The following is a 26,442-nucleotide window of genomic DNA, read 5'->3' as shown; positions in this document are numbered from 1 at the left end:
TGTCTTTTGTACAGAGTTGTTCAATCTGCTGAGGTCCAAAATGGGTTTCCAGTCTTTTTGGGTACCAAAAAGAATCTGGAGTAGATTCCGGATCCTAGCTGATCTGCTGGGACTGCCTGGATGACTCTTTTTGTTAACAGCTTTTTTATTTCTAGCTGAGCCTGACCCCTTTGTGCGGGTGGTACATCTGGTAGGGGTCTTGGCGGTTGTACCGGAGGGGAAGTGAAGGTAATTTTGTAACCCTCGGATATGATCTTCTGTACCCATGTGTCTTGAGAGAGGGATTGCCAGGCTTCCGGGTACAGAGATAATCTTCCCCTGACTGCCTCCGAAGGCAGACAGTTGGGCAGCTTCTCAGGGATGCTGAAAGGGCTGGTCAGGGAAAGATTCCCTGGAACCCTGGTTCTGTGGACCCCCTCTGCCCCTAGGGCGGCATCTGTTATTATTCCCCCCTCTGCCTCTAGGGGGAAATTCACCACGTGCGGCAGGTGCGACTCCCTGTGGTTTGCAGAACCACATCTTTCCACCTCTCTGTCCCTTAGGATAAGGTCTAGAAGGTGTGGAAAAATTGACTCCCACGGCAGAGAGAGTCTTACCATCTTGCTCGCATCTGGTGAGGGTATTCTTCACCTGAGGTCCAAACAATTCTGAACCATCAAAGGGGGTGTTGGTGAAGGACACCTTGAAGGGATCGGCAAAGTTAGAGTCGCATCCAAGTGTGACGTCTCAACGCAACACCTGTGCCAGCGGCCCTACTCGCTCCATCGGCTGCGTAAGAGATAAGCCGCATGGAGGAGTTAACAATGGAGTTCAGGGTGGCCAGCTGGGAGTTTATCTTGTCCTGATACCCCGCAGCAGAAGGATCCTGTACCGTTTCACCCAGCTCTTTGAGCAGGTCTCTCTGAAGGCGGGTGAAATGACAAATAGTTCAGCGATTGCAAAGTAAAGGTCGCTGAAGCAAATGTCTGCTTGCTGTACCTGTCCATGGTCCTGGACTCTTTGTTAGGAGGATGAACGGGTACAGAAGGATCAGCCAATTCCTTCTTAGTGGCTGCTGCTACCACCATAGAATCTACTGAAATGCCTTTGGTGAGAAAGGACTTGTCCTCTGGTGCAGAAATAAATTTAGAACGCCTCCTAGGAGTAGGTTCCATTGAATCAGGAGCTGCCCATGCCTTTCTAGACACTACCTCCATTAGTGGGTCAAAAGGGGGAGACACCCAGGAGGTGGAAGGGCGAGATCCAAAAGCGTCAAGGTAAACCGACTCATCCTCGGAAGGTATGAGAGTAGACCAATTTCCCCTCTGTTTTAGGATCTCTAGGATGTCTGAAAAAGAGACACCCTCAGAGAGGGATCTGGGGGAACCCTCCGACTCAGCCAAGTCGGTGTCTGACATGACATGTTCTTCCTCTTGCACTTTCTTTTCCTAGGGGGTTCCCCTGAAACTTCAGGGGAGCCCTCGGAAGAGGAGGAGACACCCAAGGTGGGTACCCTACGCTTCGGATCTCTGCTGTCAGATACAGGAGGGTGGCCAGAGACCGTAACAGGCACTGTAGAGGGAGGAGCTGCAGAACGTAACCTTGGAGTGGACACTGGGTCCAGCACGCTCATCACCTCGAAGGCTCCCCTATCAGATACCAAAGGTAGTCCCGGCTCCGAAGAGACCGGAACTGCCCCCGGCACCAACAGAGAAGGCTCCGAGAATGATGTCGGGGCCGAACTAACCAGAGCCGAAGCTCCGAGAGGGAGAGTGGGGTCGGACAAGGGTCCGATGCCACTCGCCCCCTCGGTGCCGACAATGGAGTCCTGGCGCCCGGACCTCTCCACGGACGGAACCAATGAAGAGGTCGGAGCCAACAACACCGGAGCCGAAGGTGAGAGTATCGGCTCCGACGTGGGTAAGGTAACGGTTCCAACAAACTCCGGCTCCGAACTCGAGAGGCGAGTCGGAGGAGGAATCGATGGCGGTACTGAAGGAGCCACAGTCTGGAGAGATGGGCTCTGGAGCATTTGGGCTAGTGCCTGAGATTTTATGAGCCTACTGACCACCCTCTCGATGTCGTGATCGGAAAGCCTGGATGACCAAGATGAGTGAGTCCTATGACTCCGCTCCGATAGGAGAGGGGATCTCGGAGCCGATCGGACTGAGTCTATCGAGGGGGATCTAGAGCCCTTGCGCGCTGGGGTCGGCTCCGATGCTGGTTTCGGAGCGCATACCACTTTACCCACCTCGGATCCGGATGGAACCGATGTTGGAGCCATCTCGATAACGCCAGCCCTCGACTCAGAAGCTGGAGCCGAGGGTTTGGCAGTTTTTGAAGACTTCCCCGAGCCAGACTTGGACGGGGAGTCATCAGGCTTTAACAAGCCCCTTAGGATGAGCTTATTACGCCTCTCCAGCAGGACTCTTGAACTAAACCCGTGACAGACGGAACAAGAGTCCTGCAGGTGTAAAGGCCCCAAGCAATAGACACAAGAAGTGTGACTGTCTGTCGGAGACATTTTCTGACAGCACGAGTCACACTTCTTGAATCCCGAGACCTTAGTGTCTTTGGACATAGTCCTAACCACAGTAAACACAGTTAGTCCACGCACACACTCAACTTAAAATTAGGAAAGTTAAGGGAACTGACTAAAACCCACACACACAGACACTATAAGGGGTGGGGAAAAGTACAGTTTTGTACCTACCATAAATGTAGATGTCCGATAGATATGCAACTGCAGTCATAACATATGGGTTGTCCTGCCTCAGGCAGCCCTCGGTCGGCCGGATTCCAAAGTCTGGGTCCGGCGTCGGCTGGTGTCGCCTCCTCTCCGACTTCAGAACGGCTGGAGTATAAAGGCATCGGCCGACGCCATCTTCTTCAGTGTTTCTTGCCCCAGATGCCAGGTGCCCTCCTAGGAAGGCTAAATTTGGTGAATGGATAAAGAATTCCAGACATGCACAACAGTAATAAACAGATACACCATAGAGATACCCCCAGCTAATAGGAATAGGGGTAGTGGACCCATAAAGAAGGTTGCAGAGGGTTAGGAGGGTGGGAGAATCTGACTGCAGTTGCATATCTATCGGACATCTACATTTATGGTAGGTACAAAACGGTACTATGTCCTTCAAGAATGCAACTGCAGTCATAACATATGGGTTGAATACCATAGCCAAGCTGGGGGTGGTTGGAACTAAGAAAGTGATGGTGTAGCTAAAATGCCCTGCAGGACTGCCGAAGCAAAGCCTGCTCGGGATCTGGAGTATAAAGGCAGGTTGTAGTGCTTGGTAAATGTATGCATGGAGCTCCATGTAGCAGCCTCTAGAATGTCCTTTGTAGCCACTCCTCTTAGGAAAGCTGTGGATGTGGCTATAGCTCTGGTGGAGTGTGGCCTAATATTGGCTGGCACACCTTTTCCATGAAAGGAGTAGAAGAATCTGATGCAGTGTCCAATCCATTTGGAAATTGTTTGTTTGGAGATTGCTTTTCCTTGTACTCCAGCAGCATAGGCTACAAGCAGTTGGTCAGACTTTCTGGTGGCCTTAGTTCTGTCCAAGTAGTAGCGTAGTTGCCTGTGTATGTCCAAAGTATGCAGCAGTGCTTCCCCCCTGTTTTGAGGATTGGGGAAGAAAGTAGGCAGGTGAATGGCTTGATTTAGAGACACCCTGGAAATTACTTTTGGCATGAATGAAGGATTGGTTCTTAGAGACTCTGTCCTGATGAAAAATGAGAAAAGGAGGTACTGACATGAGTGCCTGTATCTCCAAGACTCTTCTTGCTGATGTGATTGCCAATAGGAAAACCGTTTTCCATGAGAGAAATTGCATTTCTGAAGTTGCTGCTGGTTCAAAGGGAGGAAGAGTTAATTTTTCCAAGATGAAGTTGAGGTCCCATGCAGGTACTGGCAGTTTCCTGGGAGGTTTGATATTCTTTATCCCCCTTAGGAACTGTCTTAGCAAAGGATGTGAAAACACAGGTGGATCACAATTGTATTTTGCTGAGATTGCTGAGGCATGAATCTTTATGGAAGAATATGAGAGACCAGTATGAAACATGTCTGCCAAGTATTCCAATATCTGAGGTATACTCAATACTGTTGTATCCTGACCCCTGCTAGCATTCCAGATGATGAATCTCTTCCACTTGGCTGAATAGGTTTTTCTGGTAGAAGGTCTGCGTGCTTCCAGTAAGATCTCTTGAACTTTTTTGGAAAGAGAGATATCGGAAGGAGTTATGGTAACCTCCAGGCTGTCAGATGCAATGTTTTCAGGTTTTAATGAACCGTCCTGTAATTGTGTTGTGTTAGAAGCAGAGGCCACGGTTTGGTCCGAGTTATGCTCAACAGCAATGGGCACCAGTGCTGCCTTGGCCAGTCTGGAGCTATCAAAATGCCTGTTGGTTGTTCTGCTTTGATCTTCAGTATCACCTTGGTCAGCAGTGGTAGAGGAGGGAATGCATAAATTGTTAGGGACTTCCAGCTGAAGGAGAGAGCATCCATTTTCCAGGCTAGAGGATGGTGGGTCCTTGTACAGAACTTTTCCAGGTGATGATTCATGTGAGAAGCAAAAAGATCTATGTCCGGTCTTCCCCATGTCCTTGTTATTTGTGAGAAAATGTGAGGATGCAGCATCCATTCGTGTGGGTCCAAGAAATTTCTGCTCAACTTGTCCGCCAGTACATTGTACTTGCCTGGCACAAACTGGGATTGCAGATGTATCTTCAGACTTAGGGATTTTTCCCAGAGAATCATTGTTAGTCTGCAGAGGGGATAAGAATGAGTGCCTCCCTGCTTGTTTATATACCACATAACAGTGATGTTGTCTGTCCTTATTAGCAAATGTCCTTGTTGAAGTGATTTTTCGAAAGTCTCGATTACATGTATCACTGCCAACATCTCTTTTTGGTTTATGTGCAGATGCCTTTTCCTTGGTGTCCATTGACCTTGAATGCATCTGCCTTCCATGTGCGCCCCCCCATCCATGGTCTGAGGCGTCTGTTGTAATCATTTGACCTGCTTGAGGTTTGTTGAAAGACATGCCTTTGTTTAACTGACTTGCTTGAGCCCACCACAAAAATTCTCTTTGAAGACATGGAATGAGTGGGATTACGTCCTCTAGGCTTTGGCTGTGTTGGGACCATAAGCTTTTTAAGTACCATTGCAGCTTTCTCATATGAAGTCTTGCCAAAGGTATCAGAAGAATGCAAGATGCCATGAACCCCAGGGCCTGCAGGATTTTCCTTGCAGTCAGCTGGGAGAGCTTTGCTAGGCCTTTGAAGTACTCTGGTAACTGCTGTTGTTTTTCCTCTGTGAGATAAGCCATCTGTGTTTTTGTGTCCAGTTTGTCTCCTAGGAAAATAATCTGTTGGGATGGCAGAAGTCTTGATTTCTGAATGTTGACTGTGTATCCCAAGGCCTGTAGTAATTGAATGACATAGTCCAAGTTTGCTATCAAGGTTTGCTTGTTGTCTGCTTGTATGAGGCAGTCGTCCAGGTAGGGGTATATTTGAATCCCCTGGAGTCTGCAGTGTGCCACTACTGATGCCAGGCATTTCGTGAACACTCTGGGCGCAGTAGATAAGCCAAACGGCAATGCTGAGAATTGATAATGCTCTGTCCCTGCAAGAAATCTGAGGTATCTTCTGCAGCTTTGTCTGATTGGGACATGCAGGTATGCCTCCTTGAGGTCCAGAGTGACCAGCCAAGACCCCTTGCCCAGCATGGGAAGGAGTTGCTTCAACGTCAGCATTTTGAACTTTGGCACAATGAGATAAGTATTTAGAGTAGACAAGTCCAGTATAGGTCTCCATTTGTTTTTCTTTCTTGGAGCAAGGAACAGTCTTGAATAAAATCCCTGGCCTTGTTCCTGTGGAGGGACCTTTTCTATTGCTTTTATATTTAACAGCTTTGAAACTTGAATGAGTGCCTCTGCCCTTTGATGAAGTGGCAGGTTTGGCATGCCTTGTCTTATTGGTAAAGTATGGAAGTGGAATCTGTAACCTTTGTCTATTAAATCCAGAATCCAGTTGTCCTTGGTTAAGATATGCCAGCTTTTTGAGAATAAAGATAATTTTCCGCCCAAAGGTGCTTCACTTTGAGCCTTTGTAGACGGTATGAAAGTCAAGTCATTGTGGTTGTCCATGTGGTGCAGCTGGACTGCCTGCGCCACTTCTTTGATTTGGTGGTTGCCATTGGCGGCCCCTGTAGGAGCCTCGGTATTGCCCTCTACCTCGGGCACGCCTGTTTTTTCCTCTTTGAAACTTGTCAGTGTCTGGAAAGGACCAATTCTTTGAAGGCCAATTCCTGCTGAATCTGGGTGGCTGAACCTGGAGGAAATCTTTGACTGTCTGTACTGATTTAGCTTTTTCCTCAATGGACTTCAACACATCTTGTGCATTAGCACCAAAAAGCTTCTGTTTTTCCAGAGGTGCATCAAGTAACTTTACTTTAACATGGTCTGGCAGTGGCTGTTCTTTTAACCAAGCATGTCTACATATAACAGCCCCAGTCATAGCTGCCCTACATGAAGCCTCCAATGCATCATAACCACACTGAAGAAAATGATTGCTAACCTGCTGAGTGTTATGTACTAGATCCTGCAATGCCTTTCTATCAATAAGCTCAGGAGAGGCTAGCTTTTTCTGTAAATCATCCAGTAAAAAATCCTGGTACTGAAACATATGAAAAAGGCAGTTAAGTGACCTCATGGCCAGGGTGGTAGAGTTATAAACTTTTTTACCCCATCTCTCCAGGGACCTAGCTTCCCTATCCGCTGGCAGTGGATTCTTGGCTGTGGAAGTAGCCACTCCCTTGGGGCCCTGTGAAATAGTTTCTAGATCCACAGAATGGGCCTTAAAGAGATGTTTGTGGGTGTCAGGGACCCTATAATAGCTGTCTGGCTTGACAGGAGCAGGAGGGAGAGAATCAGGGTTAGCACTTGAGTTGGAGAAAACATCATCCAGGACATCCATAACTGGAGGGATAGCTAAAGGTCTGCGCTGGAGTAGCTGAGGAAGGTACGTAGCCTTTTTCTGGAATCAGAGAATTCCTGACCCTGCCATTTAAAATGCTCCCTCAGAGTGTAGGACTTCACCGAATGAAAAATCCTCTGGAGGAGAGGCAGAGGGAATTGATTCCTCAGCATCAGAGTCCTCATAGGCCTGGAAGGATTCTTCTTGGGTATCTGAAGGCTCAGAATCCCCAGAGGCTTCATCTGAAGAGAGGTTGTCGGCCTGCTCAGTTCTGGGCCTTTTCTCTGCAGGCGGCTGAGAACCTCTGTCTGGATGAGGATGAGACCCCCTGATAAGAGAAATAAGAGCTGCAGCAAGAGACATGATCTGTATATCAGAAGAAGGGGCCTGGGCAGTAGGTTTAGGATGGGCCTTGGCACGTGCAAAGGCCTTGAAGGACATGGATACAGGAGGCCTAGCTGCCCCACGTGCAGGAGTAACCTTGTCCACAGGAATGGTGCTGGGTAGATCCAGAACTTTGGTTTCTGGAGGAAAGTCAACAACCGGCACCAGTGTAGACTCCGAGACCGAAGGACGAGTTAACGCTGTGTCGTCGGCCTGGAGCGGTTGAATTACCGCTTCCGAAGGGACTGAAGCACTCGCGGAGGGTTTAGGTGGAGTATCGGTGGAGGACGCGGGCCGAGGATGTCGGTCCCGGTCCTTTCGTTTTTTGGAAGATTGAGTAGTCGGTTGTTCCGACGGCATGATATAAGCGAAAGATTCGCCGAAAAAGTCTTTGGCAAATTCTGCCCGGCGCCTGAGTGCGCGTTTATTAAAGCAATCACAGGCAGCACAGGCCGAGACGTCATGGTCTGGGCCCAGGCAAGGTAGGCAATAAGAATGGAAGTCCTTATGAGGTATTTGTTTACCACAAGACAAACAATTATTAACTTTCTCAATTTGTTCTGACATCGGCTGAGGCAAGAAAAAATGTTCCCCAACGGGGTACTTAGCTTTTAGATGACTTCGGTACTGAAAACACAGGAGCTGACCGACCGGCACTTGCGAACTGCTTCTGCTTCGGGCACCGCGCGGCAAGAAAGACTGAAGAAGATGGCGTCGGACGATGCCTTTATACTCCAGCCGTTCTGATGTCGGAGAGGAGGTGACACCAGCCGACGCCAGACCCAGACTTTGGAATCTGGCCGACCGAGGGCTGCCTGAGGCAGGACAACCCATATGTTATGACTGCAGTTGCATTCTTGAAGGACATCTGAGGTAAAGCCCGTAGGCCCAAAGATAAAAATTAACTAGAGAAGGGAAAAAGGGCTACAAAAAAGGTTGTACAATTAGTAGGGACCTAAACAAGGGTAACTAACTGGAGAAACTACCTGAAATTTTAGTTAAATAGAATAAATCTCTTACTGACCTGCCAGCCGGTAAAAAAGACAACCTCGCAAGCTGCGAGATCTGGGGAGTTAGCGCATGGTATTGTGGGTTATAGGGCTGCCTCGAGCTGGTAAAAATAGCTCTCGAGCTATAGTATAGGCTGAGTCGGAGCCGAGGATCGGCTCCGAACCCATCCAGCAAGAATGAAGGCGAGAATGACAACTTAACATATATATTTATAATTCAAATTATACTGGATGTTGGACTTTATACAAGAGATCCCTGGGTGACATTTGTATTTTGTGGTTAGATTCCAAAGAAAGGTTAATGGAATTTACTACATACATTAATGGAACTACCAACTTTGTAAGATTCACCTACAAAATAAATGAACAAGTTATAAATTATTTGGATGTGTCTATTACTAAATTTGTTAAGGACAAGAGGTTTAAGTCTAAGATTTATAGGAAGAATACTTTAACTCTTACTTATACCAGTGACCATCCTTTTACACAAAAAAGGAACATAGCAAAATGACATGTCTGTATAAACAGAATATCAAATGATGACGATTTTCTCCAAGAAAGAAGAGTATGTTTTGTGAACGGAAATACCCAGACAAACTAACAGATCAGGTACAGGAAGAAGTTTCAGTGGGTAGAAAAGATAAATATCGCCCCATGCCAGGTTTGGATCAAGCTGGTGAAAATGTTAGTAAGGGTAAGAATAATGATGAGAAGCGGTGCCTTTGTCAGAAATTATAATGGGGGTCCCAAAGTAATTACTAAGATCATTAGGGAGGAATGGAAGAAATTCTCATTTTTCTGATTTAGATGTGCTTTTTAATATAACTTATAGGAGGGCCCAGAATATAAAGGACCTGGTGGAACGCAAGACTAAGGGCAATAAAAGGATGGATACTTTAAGGATGGATACTTTTTAAGTGTGATGCATGAACCCAGTGTGCCTACATTGCCCACAAAGAAAGTGTTTTTTCAGACAAGAAGGAACAAAGTTATTAAAGGGACTTTATTTTCTAATTGCAATAGTCAGGAGTTAGTGTTTCTGGTTACTTGTGAATGCTGTAATGCATTATATTTTGGTAAAACAAAAAGAACCTTAAGGAGAAGAATATATGAACACTACTATATCAATTAAGGATGAGAAAAATATTTTATATAGGCATTTGAAAGGTTGCCCCAATGCAAAATATAAGTTTTTTGTGATAGTAGCAGGTCCTTTTGATTTTAAGGGGGGTTCTTGGGAAAACAAAATTAAGTATTGTGAATTTTACTGGCAAGTAATCCTAGAACCTAACAGAAGCCCAGGACTTAATGTGAATTTAAGTACAAGTTCAGTGTTAAAAATGGGAGCTAGATTGTGAATTATTTGGTATAGGATAAGATTTCTGTACTTTTTTCTATTTATGTCCACATGCATTTTTGTGCTTTGGGCACCAGATGGCAGTAAAAGGAGATTCATATGTTGCTGTTTTAAATGCAGAAACGTTTTAAGTTTGTAATTTACTTATATAACATTTTATCTGTGAAAACTTTATATGCATCAATTTTTAACATTTAAAAAATTACAAGTTTTTCATTTATCATAGAGGATGCAGCATTTATTTATACCATCTCTTATAAAGAAGTACTGTGATCACTTTTTAAATTAACTTGTTTTAATGAGTGTCTGAGTATTATTGGATGGTGTAAATTGATAGGTGCAGTTCTTTGATATATAAATGTAACAATTGTATGTAGAATTTTATCTAAAGAAGTCTTGAAATGAAAATGCAGTGATTCAGTTCAAGCGTTAATTTTTTTGCTGGCCTTTTAATAAATTGGTTATTTTGCACTGGACATAATACTTCACAAGTGATTTTGTATTTTACTAGTTTTCCTTTGGAGTTGCACTTGTTTCTTGTTTTTGTGTTTTATGTACATAAAGCTTATTAAAGTGATGGAAGTATAAACATTTCCATGATTCTAACTATACATTTAACATTCTTCAGCAGATACTCCACAGAAAGTTATCTAATAAAGACAACAGAATAGAATAATTACTTTCTTTTAACATAATAAATATCTTGTAATAAGATGGGTGAAGTCTGCATTTTAAACTATGAAACCAATATCAATTTGTACATGGAAACAACTGGCAGGGTGATTTCTTGTTCAAATACAAGAAAACAAACATTTCGCTAAAAACAAAAAATGACTAAAGAAAGCTTTCAAAATTATTCAACTACTGATAACATCAAAAACACCCTGTTTTGGAAGAAGATAAAATTCACGCATTTCAGATGTTGGCTTAGTTCCTGACAAAGAAATTAATTGGCAAAAAAGGATTTCAGAAGACAGAAATCATAGGTTGACATCACAGAACTCCTGCTAAAATATGAGGATCGTTCAGTACTGGCTGACTGTAAATGAAAATTCAGAACAAGTTAATTTCATGATACCAACTTTGAAATGATTGGCTAGCTCTACTAAAATAATATCTGCTTGAAATTATTTTAAGAAAGTTTTATAGACGAAAGGTATACAAGTCAGATCATTGCACCTTAACAATAGTACATACTTTGCCCATATTTTACATGAACCTGAGACTAGGCATAACTAACAGTTAAGGAGAAAGGAAAAGTATAACCAAAGAATAAGGCACTGGAAGGTTCACCAGATAGCAACACCAACTGTATTGAGTGCACAAACAAAACGAATGCCTTAACTCGTGTTTTTGTCAGTACAACTTCATCACATGAGCATACCAACTTCTAACCACCATTTATATACAGCCCTTAATTAATCAATTAACAAAATTTTCCACATTTAAAGACATAATACAAAATTAGGTGCATAAAAACTATGCATATAGACCCTATTTAAAACTCTTAAAACCACTATAAATACAATATATACAATAAAATGAGGATGTGAAACTTTAAATACACATAAAAATAATATAAACAAACAATATAAACAATGTAGTAACATTTAAAATCATTTAAGACTGATGTCTTATAATAAATACCTAAATATCTTACTTATCTGTCCAGAGCTAGGGGCTACCCAGAAGCACTACTTACAGAAATGTATGAAAAAATTTCTGAAGCTAGAAAAAACAAGTTTGCCTCTATTGTTTGTAACCACTTTTTGGATCTAAACAACATCCATTCAACTAATGTCAAGGTAGCTAACATGCATAATAGTGCCCTGGTAATAACATACGATGGGGAAGCCAGACTAGCCAGAAATATTAATGAGGAAGAATGGGGCAGGTTTGCTAGCACCTCTGACTTGCAGTATATATTTGAGAGGCTTTTAAAATGTGTTTATAGAAAGGGGCATACTATTAAGAATATTTTGGAAAAAGGGACAAGTAAGGCTAGCAACTGCTATTCTGGTAAAAGGGGTACATACAAATGTGGCAGCTGTACACAATGTTCTTATGTTAAAACTGGGGCTACATACTACTTGAAAGCTAGAAACAGATTTATTAAAACTGTGGGTTTTGCCACGTGCAATACCAATGGTCTCATTTATTTAGCCTTGTGTGGTAAATGTGAGGGATTTTATATAAGCAAAACTGAAAGAAAACTAAAATCTAAAATGTATGAACACAGATATGATATAAGGAAGACTAAGTTAAATAATGCTTTGTACAAACACACATTAAATTGCATAGGAAAAGAGTTTACTTTTTTTGTGATTGAAACACTGCCCACTGACCCCAGGGCTGGACCCTGGGAGACAGGTTTAGAATATACAGGACTATACTGGCAGTTAGTCTTCTTCTTCTTTCGGCTTTATCCCGGTTAGGGGTCGCCACAGCGGATCACCTGTCCGCACATTGAATGGCAGTGGAGTTTTTGCCAGCAACCTTCCACAGAAGGCACACTCACACCTAGGGCCAATTTAGAGTGTCCAATCCACCTGCAGCATGTCTTTGGGATGTGGGAGCACCGGAGGAAACCCACGCGACCACAGGGAGGACATGCAGACTCCGCACAAAAGGCACCCCAGCCGAGGATCGAACTGGAGAACCTCTTGCTGTGAGGCGGCAATGCTAACCACTGCACCACCGTGGCAGTTAGTGCTGGAAGCAAATAAACACCATGGTTTAAAAGACATGGTCTCACTGAAGTCTGTCCTAAAATTGAGGGCAGCAAAACTTTGAAAATGAAGTTTAAATATTTTTTTTCCCAGTAGATGGTGCTATTTAAGTTCCTATACACAGCAGGCTCTGAAGATTTTTAAGTTCCTAAATATTTTTACTCACATCAGTCTTAAATGATTTTAAATGTTACTACATTGTTTATATTGTGTGTTTATATTATGTGTGTATTTAAAGTTTCACGTCCTCATTTTACTGTAGTATTGTATTTATAGCAGTTTTAAGAGTTTTAAATAGGGTCTATATGCATGATTGTTATGCAACTAATTTTGTATTGTGTCTTTAAATGTGGAAATATTTAATTGATTAATTAAGGGCTGTATATAAATGGTGGTTAGAAGTTGGTATGCTCATCTGAGGAAGTTGTACTGACGAAAACAAGATGATACAATTAAGGCGTTCGTTTTGTTTGTGTGCTCAATAAAGTTGGTGTTGCTATCTGCTGAACCTTTGAGTGCCTTATTCTTTGGTTATTCGTTTACATTTAGGCACTATTTTCCACTTTATGCATTTATTAGAAAGGAAAAGTACCAATAATTTTAATAAAAAAAAAATGAAAATGCTGAAGTTTTGGACTACCACACGATCCAGGAGCAGCATGTTGCTATAAGATATCTTAAATGATTTGAAGAACCAAATGAGGTTTGAACAGTATGCATGTGTGTCTAGATATATGTAGGTTTGACAATGAGTAGCATGAGGAGTTTACATACAAGAAATTATTGCAACCCTAGTGGAGAAAAAAATACAAGGTTTTCTACCTTGCTAAATTAAGGACACGTTTACTATTAGTGCTACAACTATCTAAGAAAAAATGTAATTCCCAAGTATTTCAATGAGGTCGAAGGTTTAATTTCAAAAAAGAATAATATCCATTGTGAACACTGCTCACTCCTCCATGGTTTTACACATTCCATCAAATACACTCACTTCCTCCTTTTCAACATTCTCATTCTTACATTTCACTTTCACCTCTATTCCAATCAGATACTGCAGGATCTGTTAAATTTGGTTTACTGTCTCAACAGTCTTATCTCAATCTTGCTCATTTGCTGCTTAACAGAACATCATCTTACTGTTGGTCATGTAAGAACTCTACCTCCTCCAGTGTGACTATGGCAATTATTTTTATATACATTTGAAAGAGTCCAATCATGTCACACAGCACAGTTTGGACTGCTTCCAGACTATCTGCATACTCTGTCACATTCAGGTTCAACACCTTTCATTTTGCTTCTGTAGCCAAAGGTTTGAGAAGGTTTGGTTATGTTATATCTGGATAACATGCCTAGCCCTCTCTGACATGAACTAAAACATCTTCACAGTACTTGGATTCTACAACATAATCTATTACTGTCTGAAAAACAAAATCACTGCTTCAGACTGAAAACCATATCAAACAAACAACTTCTCTTCAATATTTAGCAGTTTTACTCTTTATCTAGCAATTCATACCTGAAGGAGGCAAGCAAATACAACTACCACAATGCATACTTTTAAATTATCTTTTCAATATGGCTCTTATAATCAAGATCAAAGATCTGTTAATAAGTATTCTTGCATTACATCAGTGATTGCCTCTTACAGCATGAATGGTCATTTTCTTCTAAACAGGTTCCTCTAGTAACTAATAAAGCCAACAATCACTGTCATTCTTACCTTTCCTCACTCATAGGTAAGTACTAGGCTATTGGCCCTAAGGTTTATGTAAGCCTAGCCAAAAAGGTACTCTGGCTTTCGCCACCCAAGAAAATTATTTTCCTGTGCCCCTGTCGAGTAGAGCCACAGAAGTGATCCCGGGGGTGAATTCCCTATCTCCCATCCAATAATCAAGATTTTTCTTGAAGAGTGCTAATGAGTAGCTTTGTTTGATATAGACAAGTAGTTTGTGCCAGAGTATGAGAAGTCTCTGGGACAGGAATCTATCCCTCCAGCATGTTCTGTTTATTGTGGTGACAAGGTTTAGGTCCCTAGAGCATGTAGCTTGGAAGGACTGGGATTTATTTAAATGGAGCATGTCTAACAGCTCTGAGTTTGACATAGCTTTGTAGGTTAGGCAGAAATCGCCTCTGAGTAGGTGATATGCGACGGAGTAAAGCTGGAGTTTTTTGAGACTGTCTGCGTAGGACATCTGTTTGAGACCAGTAATCCTCTTTGTGAGGTATTTCTGCGGCCTTTCCAGTTGCTGTAGATGTCGTGTGAGGTACATACCAAGAGGGGCTCTGCACTCTATAACAGGTCTAATGAGTGACGAGTAGAGGGGAACAATGACCTCTTTTTTCCTGGATGAGAAACCTTTTATGATGACGTGTGCCACATAGAAGGATTTCCTGACTACTGTGGCAATCTGATTATCAAAGGAGAGACTACTGTCCACCTGTGTCCCAAGGTCTCATCACACTTTTGGTGTTAAGTAGACTACCATCTATATGGTAGTTCATGGGTACAGAGTTTTTACCAAAAGGAATGACAATGCACTTTTTGGCACTGAGCTTGAGGCCATGGCTTTGACACCAGTCATCTGTCGGAGTGAGAGCCCTTTTGTAGGATGTCTACATCGTTAGGAGTTTAAATTATGGCTCCTAGTTTGCAGTCATCTGTGAACTTCATTAGCCAAAGACCTTCTGTGTTAGGCTGTACTTCAGAGAAGTAGATACCAAACAGGAGAGGGGACCCAGGACTGAACCCTGTGGTACTCTACTTGTCACTGGTCTGAAGTCGGATTTGGAGTCTGCTACTTTCACAGTGTGGGTTCTGTCACTGAGCCAGTTGGCAACCCATCTTGTGACATAGGGATTTATATCTAGTTTAATAAGTTTATCTATAATTCCAGAGTGAGGGATGGTGTTGAAAGCCTTGGCAAGATCTAGATAGGCTGTCATCTATGGCTTTGGTGACCGCATCAAAGAAGTCTATCAGGTTTAGGAGACATGATCTGCCTTTTACAAACCTAAACTAGGTGGGGTCCAGAGTCTGGAGATTACCAATGTCACTGTTTATAAGTTCCATGATGATACGTTCCATAGCCTTGCAGACTAGGCTCATCAGGCTAATGGGCGGTAGTTCCCTGAGTCCGTGGTGGTTCCCGCTTTGTGGAGTGGGATAACCATCACTGTGCACCATTCAGTGGGCATAAAGACTGAGGTGAGGCTATGATTGAACATGGTACTTAGGCAGGGTGCCAGTTCGTTCTGTAGTTTGTGTAGAACACAGCCTGGGATGTTGTCAGGTCCCATGGATGCTGTGTTCTTGGCTTTGGAGAGTGTGTTTTTTTTACCTGTTCAACTGAGACTACAGGAACTTTGCATTCTTTCGTATAGAGATGGGCCCTTTAGGGGATGAGAGGGGGGGTAAAGTTAGCACTGAACCTATCTGCCAGGATGTTGGCAATATCAGTTGGTTCTGTATATTTAGTGCCATTGTGCTGTAACTCAGAGCAGATCCGAGTGTTGCCATTGAGATTCTTGACATAGCTATAGAATGCTTTGCGGTTGTCTTTAGAATAAGTGGCGATTTTGTTTTCGTAACTAGCTTGGAGGATTTTATGAGGGATCTCAGCTTCTTACTGCAGCTAACTAGGGAGTTCCTCCAATCATGGGATTTTACTCTTTTTTGCAACAGTTTCTTTCTTCTGTTGCAGAGTTTGTTTATGGCAGGGGACCACCAGATTACCTTAATTTTTTTGAAAGATAGCATCTTGGTTCTGTTGAGGATTACACAATCGATGCACTCGTGTAAGTGCTTATAAAGTGCATTTGTGTAGGATTCCGCAGTCCATCTGCATGGGTGTCGTGAAGTTTACCACATCTGTCTTAAGAAGCATGAAGTTGGCTTTGGAGAAATTTTTTACGGTGGTTTTCCTAATGGGGGGTGGGGGCGGGATGTGGCGGTCTAGGGTGATTAGCTTGTGGTCAGATCTTACCAATGAGGAACTGACCTCTGGTGTGGAACACAGATTGCCCATGTTGGTAATGACAAGGTCTAGGATATTGCTGCCCCTGGTGGGGGTGTGGATAAGTTGATCCAAGGCGTTGGAATTTAGGAATTCCAGAAAACGTTGAGCAAAACAGTTGGTACAGGAGTAGTTTTCCTAGTCAATGGTGGGGTAGTTGAAATTGCCCATTATTAGAGTGTTAGGTTGCACTGTACTATTTTCCAGTGTATCAAGAAATGAGGAGTGGGGATCCTGGGGCATGGTGGGTGATCTGTACCATGCTACAATTTGGAATTGTGGCCTTGCTCAGAGTTAGTTGCACTTGGATAATCTCAGATGCATTTACACTGGGCAAGTGTGGATATCCTTAATCAATATGGACACGCCTCCGCCTTCAGTGTTTCGGTCCAGGTTAGGTGGCCGTAAGGTGTGGTATGAATTACAGCCTTGTAATGCAGGGATGCTCTCTGGAGCCTTGAACCAGGCCTCTGTCACTGCACAGATGTCGATGCTCTACATTTTAAGGAGTGCCTCGAGTGAGTGCATTTTGAGGTTTAGACTTCTAGCACTGAGTAGCATTACCCTCAGATTTTGCTTGCTTGTACCTGTTATGGTGGTGAATTTCTCATTTGAACCTTGCCTAAAGAAGGCACTATAGGGGTGGCAAGAGCCTTAGCCAGTATCCAGAATCCCAAGGGCAACAGGTGCAGGTCATCTCTGGCAAAGCATCGTGGTCTATCGATCATGTCATCCCAGGCAGATAGATACTGGATCCCCTTAGAATGACACCAGAAGCTTAGCCAACTGCTGAAGTCAATCATTTTGTCCTTGTTCTGTGGTATCATTCTGGGTGATGGCAGGATGCTACTCATGGCTAGGGTCACACCTGCCTCGGCTACAAGATCGGGCAGGTCCTCCATGTCTCTCTTCATGTACATCTCAGGTCATTCATACCAAAATGGACAATGACAGTCATATTTGTACTTGTTGTGGAGTGACCTGAGTGCGTGCATTATGTGGTGGATCCTGGCACCTGACAGTAACTTTCTCCTTGTTTAGCCTAGTGAGTGGAACATCAGTGTGCCTGACTATAGAGTCACCTATTACTAGAGTGTTGGGTACTTTGTTATGCCTTATGGGCTGTGGGTGAGTGGCAGACTGAGTTTGTGGGCTATGTGTCATTTGGGTTATGTTGGGGGGTGGAGGTTGCTTGCGTTTCTGCTTTGGAGGTCCCTTTTGCTTGGGCAGATTTTTATTGAGAGCTTCCGTGAATGTAGGTGTGTGTTTTGTGTTTGTGTGTGTGTGTGTGTGTGTGTGTGTGTGTGTGTGTGTGTGTGTGTGTGTGTGTGTGTGTGTGTGCTTTGTTGGTGTAGGTTTTGAGGGACTATGTGATGAGTGTGGTGTGGTGCAAGTGTTTACCTTCTCCTCAACTGTCTAGTCCAGTCTTGGGTGAAGAGAGCTTTGCTTCCAATTTGGCTATATAAGTGCATCTCTCACAGGTTGCAGTGTTGGGTGGTAGGAGGAGAGGGTTGTCTGTGTACGTGAAGCAATTGCTGCATTGCCCCAAGATGCCCACATTCATCAGGTAGACAGGAGAAAACACCGGGAGCTGACCCTAAGACATGCCTGGATAGGTGCTTATTTATTATGTACTAAACTGTTTTCCTCTAGACAAGTGAGGAAAGTTGAGTGATGTAGTAATCTGCTTATTTAGTGCTTACAATGACTTTTGAACAAGTGCTGAGCTCAAAGAAACAGATTTGATTGCTAAAACTAAAAAAACTGTCTAGTTCTAAGGGAAAATTCAAAGAGCAGATTTTATGGCACCAGGAATAGTTTAACCCTAGCCAAGCATTTTTTTTTTTTTTAGATAAGCTACCTAGTGCTTACCACTCCCACTGAAAAGCTAGAAGGCTTCCCTCCAACACAGAAAGGTGTGGGGGCTCAGAAACTTACAAACAGTCCTGGATATAGCAAATTTGTATCTAGACTAGACTACTTACAGGAAAGGCAGGAAACAAGCTTAGAATTTTTTTTTTTGTAAAATGGAAAGGGAGAAAGGAAGAGCAGAAGATAATTCAAGGTTAAGAAACTAAGTGGGTTGGCCTTCTCAAATGTTCTCCCTGTATTAGGTAGAATGAGGTAATGACATTAGACTGAGAGGAGTGTCCCAAATTAAAATGACACTAGACTGGGATGAGTGTCCCAGATTAAATTTACAATAGGAGTGGGCAACTGCAAAGCCACCAAGTATAGCAACAAGATACCAATACGAAGGGTGGGTGGTAAACAAAAATCAGAACAAATAAACCCAAACAGATGCTTAACAAATGTAGAAAATTTTCAGTTAATACTTCACACACAGTGACAATAAAAATGCTATAAATAACTTGTAAAAATAAGCAAAAAACAGATACTTAATGTTATACAGCACAGATCAGTTTGCTCAGTGCCCTTCCTCCGATTAGCTCAGTGTGAAATGGTAGAAACACTCACAAGTTAACTTCTTAAGTAACAGAAAGTTGAAACGCGAAACAACTTTAAAAAAAGCTTGAAAGAACCAAAGAGGTGATTACTCCAAGCCGTAGTCCAGGTAACCCCAATCAGCCAATGACCAAAAACACTTCCCTCTCACTGAAATGCAAGAATGGCTTTGGTCTATATTATATCACTGAATGCTTCAAAAAGCGAACAATGAATAATCGAACACATGTAAGCGAAAGCTCAGAACAGTGATTTTTTTTCCAAGGGAAAAAAGTCGCTGTAAAAAAAAAAAGAAAATTGAAATACATAAAGTGGGGGGATTCGCCCCCAAACCCCCCAATGTGGTAGCTACCCCCCCCGCACCCCCTACTTAAATATACCAACTCCGAGATTGCGCTACAGTGCTGAAAACAGCAAAGTAACAGAAGCGGCCAAGCAAATTCTTTCCAAGCAAATTTTTTCCCTGGGAAAGAATTTGATTAAAAGCCGCTTCACTATTTTGTGTTTTCGTTTTTTTAAGTTCGACCAAGACACATTCGATATAATGCGTCTTAAGTCATCTAATAGGAACCCTGCTACAACTACCCGCACTACTTAAGTAGAAAAAACTGCAGAAATGTTTATCACAGCAAAAAAGCAGCAGTGAGCCTTTACATGAGAGTTTTAAACAGTTAAAGGAGCAAGGAGACTCTAGAGAATGCTTTCAACTACAAAGAAATAAGTTATATGATACACTCCTTGGCAGGAAATCAGAACAAACAAACCCAAACAAATGCTTAATAAATGTACATTTCCAGTTAATACCTCACAAACAGTGAAACTAGCTAGAAAAGTATGCAGCAGAGAATAAAAGTGCTATAAATAACTCGTAAAATAAGCAAAAAAACAGGGTACTTAACGTTATATATCACAGATCAGTTTGCTCAGTGCTCTTCCTCCAATTAGCTAAGTGTGAAATGGTAGAAACACAAACAAGTTAACGTCTTAAGTAACAGAAAGCTAAAACCTGAACCAACTTTAAAAAAAAGCTTGAAAGAACCAATGAGGTGCTTATTCCAAGCCGTAGTCCAGGTAACCCCAATCAGCCAATGACCACAAACACTTCCCTCTCACTGAAATGCAAGAATGGCTTTGGCTAAACTAAGATGGCCTGGAACATGTGCTCAGACACACAGCCTCTACAAACAAACAACTAGGCCCAAAACACAAGCCTGAATATGGACAATGCTACAACTATCCACACTACGTAGGTAGAAAAAAACTGCAGAGATGTTTATCACAGCAGAAAAGCAGCAGTGAGCCTATAAATGAAAGTTCTAAACAGATAAACGAGCAAGGAGACTCTAGAGAATGCTTTTAACTACAAAGAAATAAGTTATATGATACACTCCTTGGCAGGAAAACAAACAAACCCAAACAAATGCTTAACAAATGTACATTTCCAGTTAATACCTCACACACAGTGAAACTAGCTAGTATATCTTGCATCTGATGCATATTTCATTTACCTTACCATACATGATATACATTCTGCATTAGCCTGCTTTACACTTTAAACCCATGTCATACTCACTGCATTTTTAGTGTGCAGCATATTTTTTAGGGTATATGTCACAACAGTGAATAACTTTACAATGAACCACAGAACAGGAGTATTATATGTCAACTTTATAAACAACAACAAAAGACAAACTCAAAACCATAAAACTTCACACAGAAAAAGACTAAGTAACACAAGAAGTTCATATATATCACTTCTGAAGGTATAAGACCTCAAAAGGAGGTTAGGACTCACCATGCACAAAGAACTGACCATATCAAGAGGTGGCATTTTTAACTATAGTTTACAAGTTAACACAAAACTTCAACATTAGCCTTTACTCTATTTTAGGTGACATTACAACAAACACAAAGAAGACTGCAGTTTCTAATAAAAAAATGTATTTACTTAATTAAAAAATATGTATACTGTGGCATGCATGTATGTTTACAGTAAGTGATGAATGCTTCCACATGTAGAAAGCTTTCCTTCCCTGCATCATTCCCCACACCTCTAAGAACTGTGTGAGTGTGTATATATATATATATATATATATATATATATATATATATATATATATATATATATATGTGTGTGTGTGTGTGTGTGTGCGCACATGTGTGTATGTATGTCACACACCAATTTTGTGGAGTGGCCACCAATGACAAAATAAAATGCTTGTTTTTGGTAAGAAAGCTTCAGTCAACCAAGTTGAAGTCACTGAGTTACTATATATAATTAGCAAGTGGTGTGGTGAAGTGCAGCCTGCCACATGGGATGTGCAAAGGGGCTTAATCCCCTGCAAAAAAAAAAAATTTTAAGTATGCACTGAGGTTGTTTCATTGTGCATGTGTAGTGGACTGGCAAAATTCCTGTTTTTGATGTATTGTGGTCTCCACTTGGGATGCTGACGTTTGCATTTTTCAACCAAGGCAAGTATATTCACACACACACACACACACACACACACACACACACACACACACACACACACACACACACATGTATGCATACATATAAATACAGACAGCTACGTACATACATCAGCACTGCAAAAGCAAAGTACTTTTTTGTTGCATCTGTTTTACTTGCATTGAAAATGTATACATTTGGTTAATACTGATAATCAAAATAACCTAATAAAGAATTAGCTGTGCATTATTTGCTGTTTTTTTTTTTAAAAAAAAAGATTATTCACCATTTTTGTTTCATTTCTGGTCAAAGATGTCTAACACCAGATGACAGTACTATATGGTGTTCTCAGTGATATACCTATGTTTTTCCAGTCTTTTCTTTTTTCTGATTTTTGAAAAAGCAGTAACATTCCTCACTGGTTGTAAGCATATCATGTATGTTGAAGTTTGTAAGTGATAAACATCCCACAGCATTAAAAAAGCTGTTTGCAAATCTCTGATTATGGGTATTGAGGAATTTATGCTGGAGCATGGAATCTACCATTAAATAATCATATTTATAATTCACTTCTGGAGTGCTGATCTGTTCTTTGAGAAATATTTTACTTCTTCATGCACTCTTACTGGCATTTTGCACTTGTGCAAGGTGTGTAACGTGTGTGTATGTGTGCTTACATATTTACATATACTACCATATATGCACATGATGTGATATATTTATTATATTGCATTTTACCTAATATTTAATTATCTTTTTACAGGAATTTTATTTCAAAGTTTATCATGACTGGAGTATGCTGCTCTGTCTTAAGTGAGTCACTATTTAACTCCGATATTGTGCCAAGCACCCTTATATTTTATAGTAACACCAAAGCTTGCCTTTAATGGTCGCCTATGACCATCGTCATGGCTGAAAATGATCTATTGGATGAACTCACTTACCTAGCTAATGAATGAAATAAAGCTGATATATACATATATAGCTATCTACTCACACACATGCATGTGCACATACATTATGTATTTACACACAAACACACAGGTGTGTGGAAAAGCTTTCATTCTCTGGAAAAATGTATCAACCATTTTTTATGTTACTACCATGCATAAGGATGATTTACTGTGTAACAAATCAATTACCTGAAGAATAATTAAATAGGAGGCAGCAGTGTCCAAATCGTTTGCCATCAAACACTCTTCGAACAAGTCTTTGGGATTTCCTACAGCAGCAAACAAGTAATTCCATAGTGCATACTCAGTTTTTCTAGCACAGTGAACAACCGTTTGTAGGAACAGAGGGAATTCTGTAATGAATTTTGCCACAGTAGGGAGCAAGGGGTCAGGAATTGGATCCCGTGAGGTAGCTTCTTCTTCTAATACTTCATGAAGCATCAGTTCTAGTACATGTGGAAAGTAAGGGAGGGAAGCACAGGACTGGGCTAACAGCAATGCCTGTTCACCTAAGTTCCTGACCAGCAGCTGGCGAAGAATATGATGGAGGTAGATTTGTGAGGTCCTTTCAATACTGCAGAAAGGAAAAAGTATCTCCAAACAGTCTGTGGTGCTGCTGTGCATGTACAAACTGTCATACAGTACAGTTTCATTCACAGCCCCAAGGACCAAAGCATCTTCAAACAGAACTGCCAGGGGGTAGATGTTTATGTGAAAAGGAAGCATAATCCGTTTGGAAAGAAAGGAATGTGGTTTGCGGTTATCTCTCGGAAACAGTGGAAGCCAAACCTTCATGCCTGCTTCTCCACAGCTTAACCACAGTGCCTCCAATAAATGACGTTTCTGCTTGTTTGCCCGACAGGTAGTCCACACATTTTCAACACACTGGGCTAAGACCACTGGAGCACAGAACGGCAGCTAAAAGAAAACCAAGAAATATACTGATTATGAAAATGCACAGTAAAGAAGCAAACTGTCAACTATTTATGCTGTTTTTGGCAGAAGTTTACATAATTAACATCAATCAGTCAAGGCAGATATGCAATGAATATCTAGACAACTACCACCACCAAAGGTAGTTTTATCGACTGAGCCTTCAAGTTGAGGCAGAACACACTTATGATTCATCAAAATCTGATGTCCATACATAGGCTTCACGGTTAAAGATGCATCATAAAAAGAAGGCACAATACCAACCCACCAAAGAATTGAGCCCAGCAAGATGCACAAAATCATTATCAAAAACACAACCATTTAAAAGCGTCATAGTCGTGAACTCATAAGCCTTCCTTCTCACAAAAGTATGGTATGTCCACATTCACAAACTTAGTCCCAAATCGTAGAACTATCTCCCTTCTGTTGTAAGACCAGACACACACACAAACACACACACACTCTCTCTAGAAAGCTAATACACACCATTTCAAACTCTCAAGGAACTTCGACTGTAATACCCCATACATAATTAAATAAACGGAACAGTACTCCCCTGCCCAATACATACACTCTAATTTCTGTACATTGTTAAGCTTGCAGATATCCACACTACATATCATAAAAGTCTGAAGTCTAATGCACACGTTGTTACACTAGTATTTCTAGCACAGTACTGTAAACTGAACGGAAACAGTTATTGGTACAGATGCCCTTCATCAAACTTTTGTAACATCTCTGAGTTAGTATATTTACAGATTCAGTACTTTGAGTAATGCCCATATCTAAAAACGGCATTTTTTTTTACTGATTTCAAAGGTATACTTCATCAATGTATGTGTGTGTTTTATTTTTATTTTGTTTTTCTGGAATGAAGGCTGGAAAAAAAAAACAATCTGATGTTGAAAAATACATCCAAATTCTAGCATTGTTGCTATTTACATGTTATATTTACAAGACATGACAGACTGTGATGAAATGGATACATAATTTAATAACTGGAATGTTTCTTCCCAAGTCTCCAAAGAAAATAGGTTATGCCCAATCAGAATTTCCAGAAAGCAATCAAAAATAGTTAAATACATATACACACAAACAAAGTCGGTACTCTTCCGTTATCGGGGCAACACTTTAAATGCGGGTGCTGAGCTTCAAATTTAGGGTAAATCTAAACGTGTGTGTAAAATGTAGAAGTTACATCTCCTTTTTTAAATATTATCCATTTAACTATGTTACACACACGTTTACATTAACACTTAAAAGACATGAAAATATACTGCATTCGTAGCTCAGCAACCATGTTTAAAGTGCTGCCCCAATAACAAAAAAGTGAGAAGAAATGCATTTCTTCATAATGTGAAGAGTATGCAGCCTTTTACCTGCTCCAGAAACAGAAATTCTTTAATTACACTTATTTGGCATCTTTTAGCTGTGAAGATGCTATCGGAATCATAGAAACAGCTGTTTTGTACTAAGCGTTTTTTTTTTTTTTTTTAAAAGCAGCAGCTACTGCTTTCAAATGGTTTCCCTGACAACGGAATTGAGCGTTGTTAGGAAGTTCCACTTAATGTGTCAATGGCTCAAGTTTACACTAATATATATTTTTTTAAGTGTCCCTTATTTTCCTTCATTATTTCTGAATCTTATTGTTATTTACCAAAAAAAAAAAAAAAAGCCAGCGAGATGAATGGGAAGGGGAAATGACAGAGGTGTTGCCTGTGACAGCCAATCAGCTCATGAGCTGTAGACAAATTAGCGTTGCATGCAGGAGATTTATAGTAACGCACTTTAAAGGGACAGAGTTAATTGCAATCTCTTGTAGGGCAAATATAAGCATAGTATTACAATTTTAAGTAAAAAGAAAACCCTACGTTTTCCAGATTTGCTTTATTTCTTATTTTTCATTTCTCTGTTTGGTGTGTAGGAAGGAGACACTATAAACATGATCGTTCAGCTCAAATCCAGTGCCTTAACATGTCTTTTAACCAGGTGTGTGTAAAATTTAAAAATAACTTATTTTTTTTAAATATTAAGTAAAATTATTTTTGCACACATCTGGTTATATTAACACCAAAAAGACATGAAAAGTAACTGGATTCAGGAGCTCAACAACTGCGTTTAAAGTGTTGCCCCAATAACAGAAAAGTACTACAAAGGTCATACTCACAGTCCTTCCTATAAGTACATCAAATCCCCTTTTGTGACCTGATAAGAGATCCACCTTTACATTTAGTAATTCATTCACTTCCAATATTACTTCTAGCATGGTTCTTTCAGGAGTTAAGAACTGCATGTGGAATATCCATACTATTTCAAAGACAAGGACCCTTACAAGAATGGAAAATCACAGTGCAGTGCATGGAATACAGTGACTATACCCAAAAACAGTTAAATAACTTCCTTGTTCAACACTACTTTAGTGCTTGAGCTGACCTTAATGTTTAGAGTGGTGATTAACAATTAACTGTTAACACCGAGTCTGGCACTAAAACTTGACAGCACCAGCCAAGTAAGCATCAGCAGCAGGACATGAAATGGCTTCTTTTCATCCCTAATTCTGCCTGCTACATTATAGCCATTAGTTTGAATCAAACTGCTTCCATTAGACAGGGAATATTTAAGGACATCAACCACTTCACTGCTGCTTTACTGGTTGTTTTGTAATACAGACAACACAGTGTTTTCTTTTTCCTGCATCTTACTTTTATATGACTAGTAATAAATACACAGACCAGATAAATCTCCATGCACTACAAAAAATTATGATCAGATATTCAATTGAACGATAGTATTGTGCGTGGTTGACATGGATGCCAAGATTAACCTCTCTGGCTTTGCTCTAAAAGTGAATTTCTGGGCATCCATTTCTCGAACACATCAAAGACCCAATCATAACCCTTTATTTACTTACTACATTTATTGATTTTGTTAACCAGGTGAACATACCAGTCCAGGGAACCTTTCAGTCATGACCTGGGCACAGAGGCTACAGAGTACAAGTACCATTGAGTATATAAAATCAATCAGGATGATATTATCTGAATAAGCCCAAACAACATATTAACAGCTGGGAAGAGGACAACAACAATCATGTCATATTATATACAAGAGAACAATCTCAGTGTACAAGCAGGCATGTTGTATTTAAATATACAAGTCAAGATGCACTATACGATTTCCATGCA

General features: G+C 41.1%; 1 protein-coding gene across 1 annotated transcript in view; it reads right to left on the bottom strand.

The window, feature by feature from the left end:
• Window positions 1–26,442, bottom strand: part of RIC1 (RIC1 homolog, RAB6A GEF complex partner 1) — a 2,584,659-nt gene that overhangs the window by 873,391 nt on the left and 1,684,826 nt on the right. Inside the window, exon 19 of the mRNA XM_044061149.1 lies at window positions 22,514–23,242. Coding sequence (XP_043917084.1) covers window positions 22,514–23,242 — 729 coding nt within the window. The remainder of the gene's footprint in view (window positions 1–22,513; window positions 23,243–26,442) is intronic.

The sequence above is a fragment of the Protopterus annectens genome, chromosome 2.part0 (genome assembly GCF_019279795.1).
Source record: "Protopterus annectens isolate FY-2018-M chromosome 2.part0, PAN1.0, whole genome shotgun sequence".
NCBI lineage: Eukaryota > Metazoa > Chordata > Ceratodontiformes > Protopteridae > Protopterus > Protopterus annectens.
The sequence above is the reverse complement of the archived record's forward strand: the minus strand, read 5'-3'. Positions and strand labels throughout refer to the sequence as shown.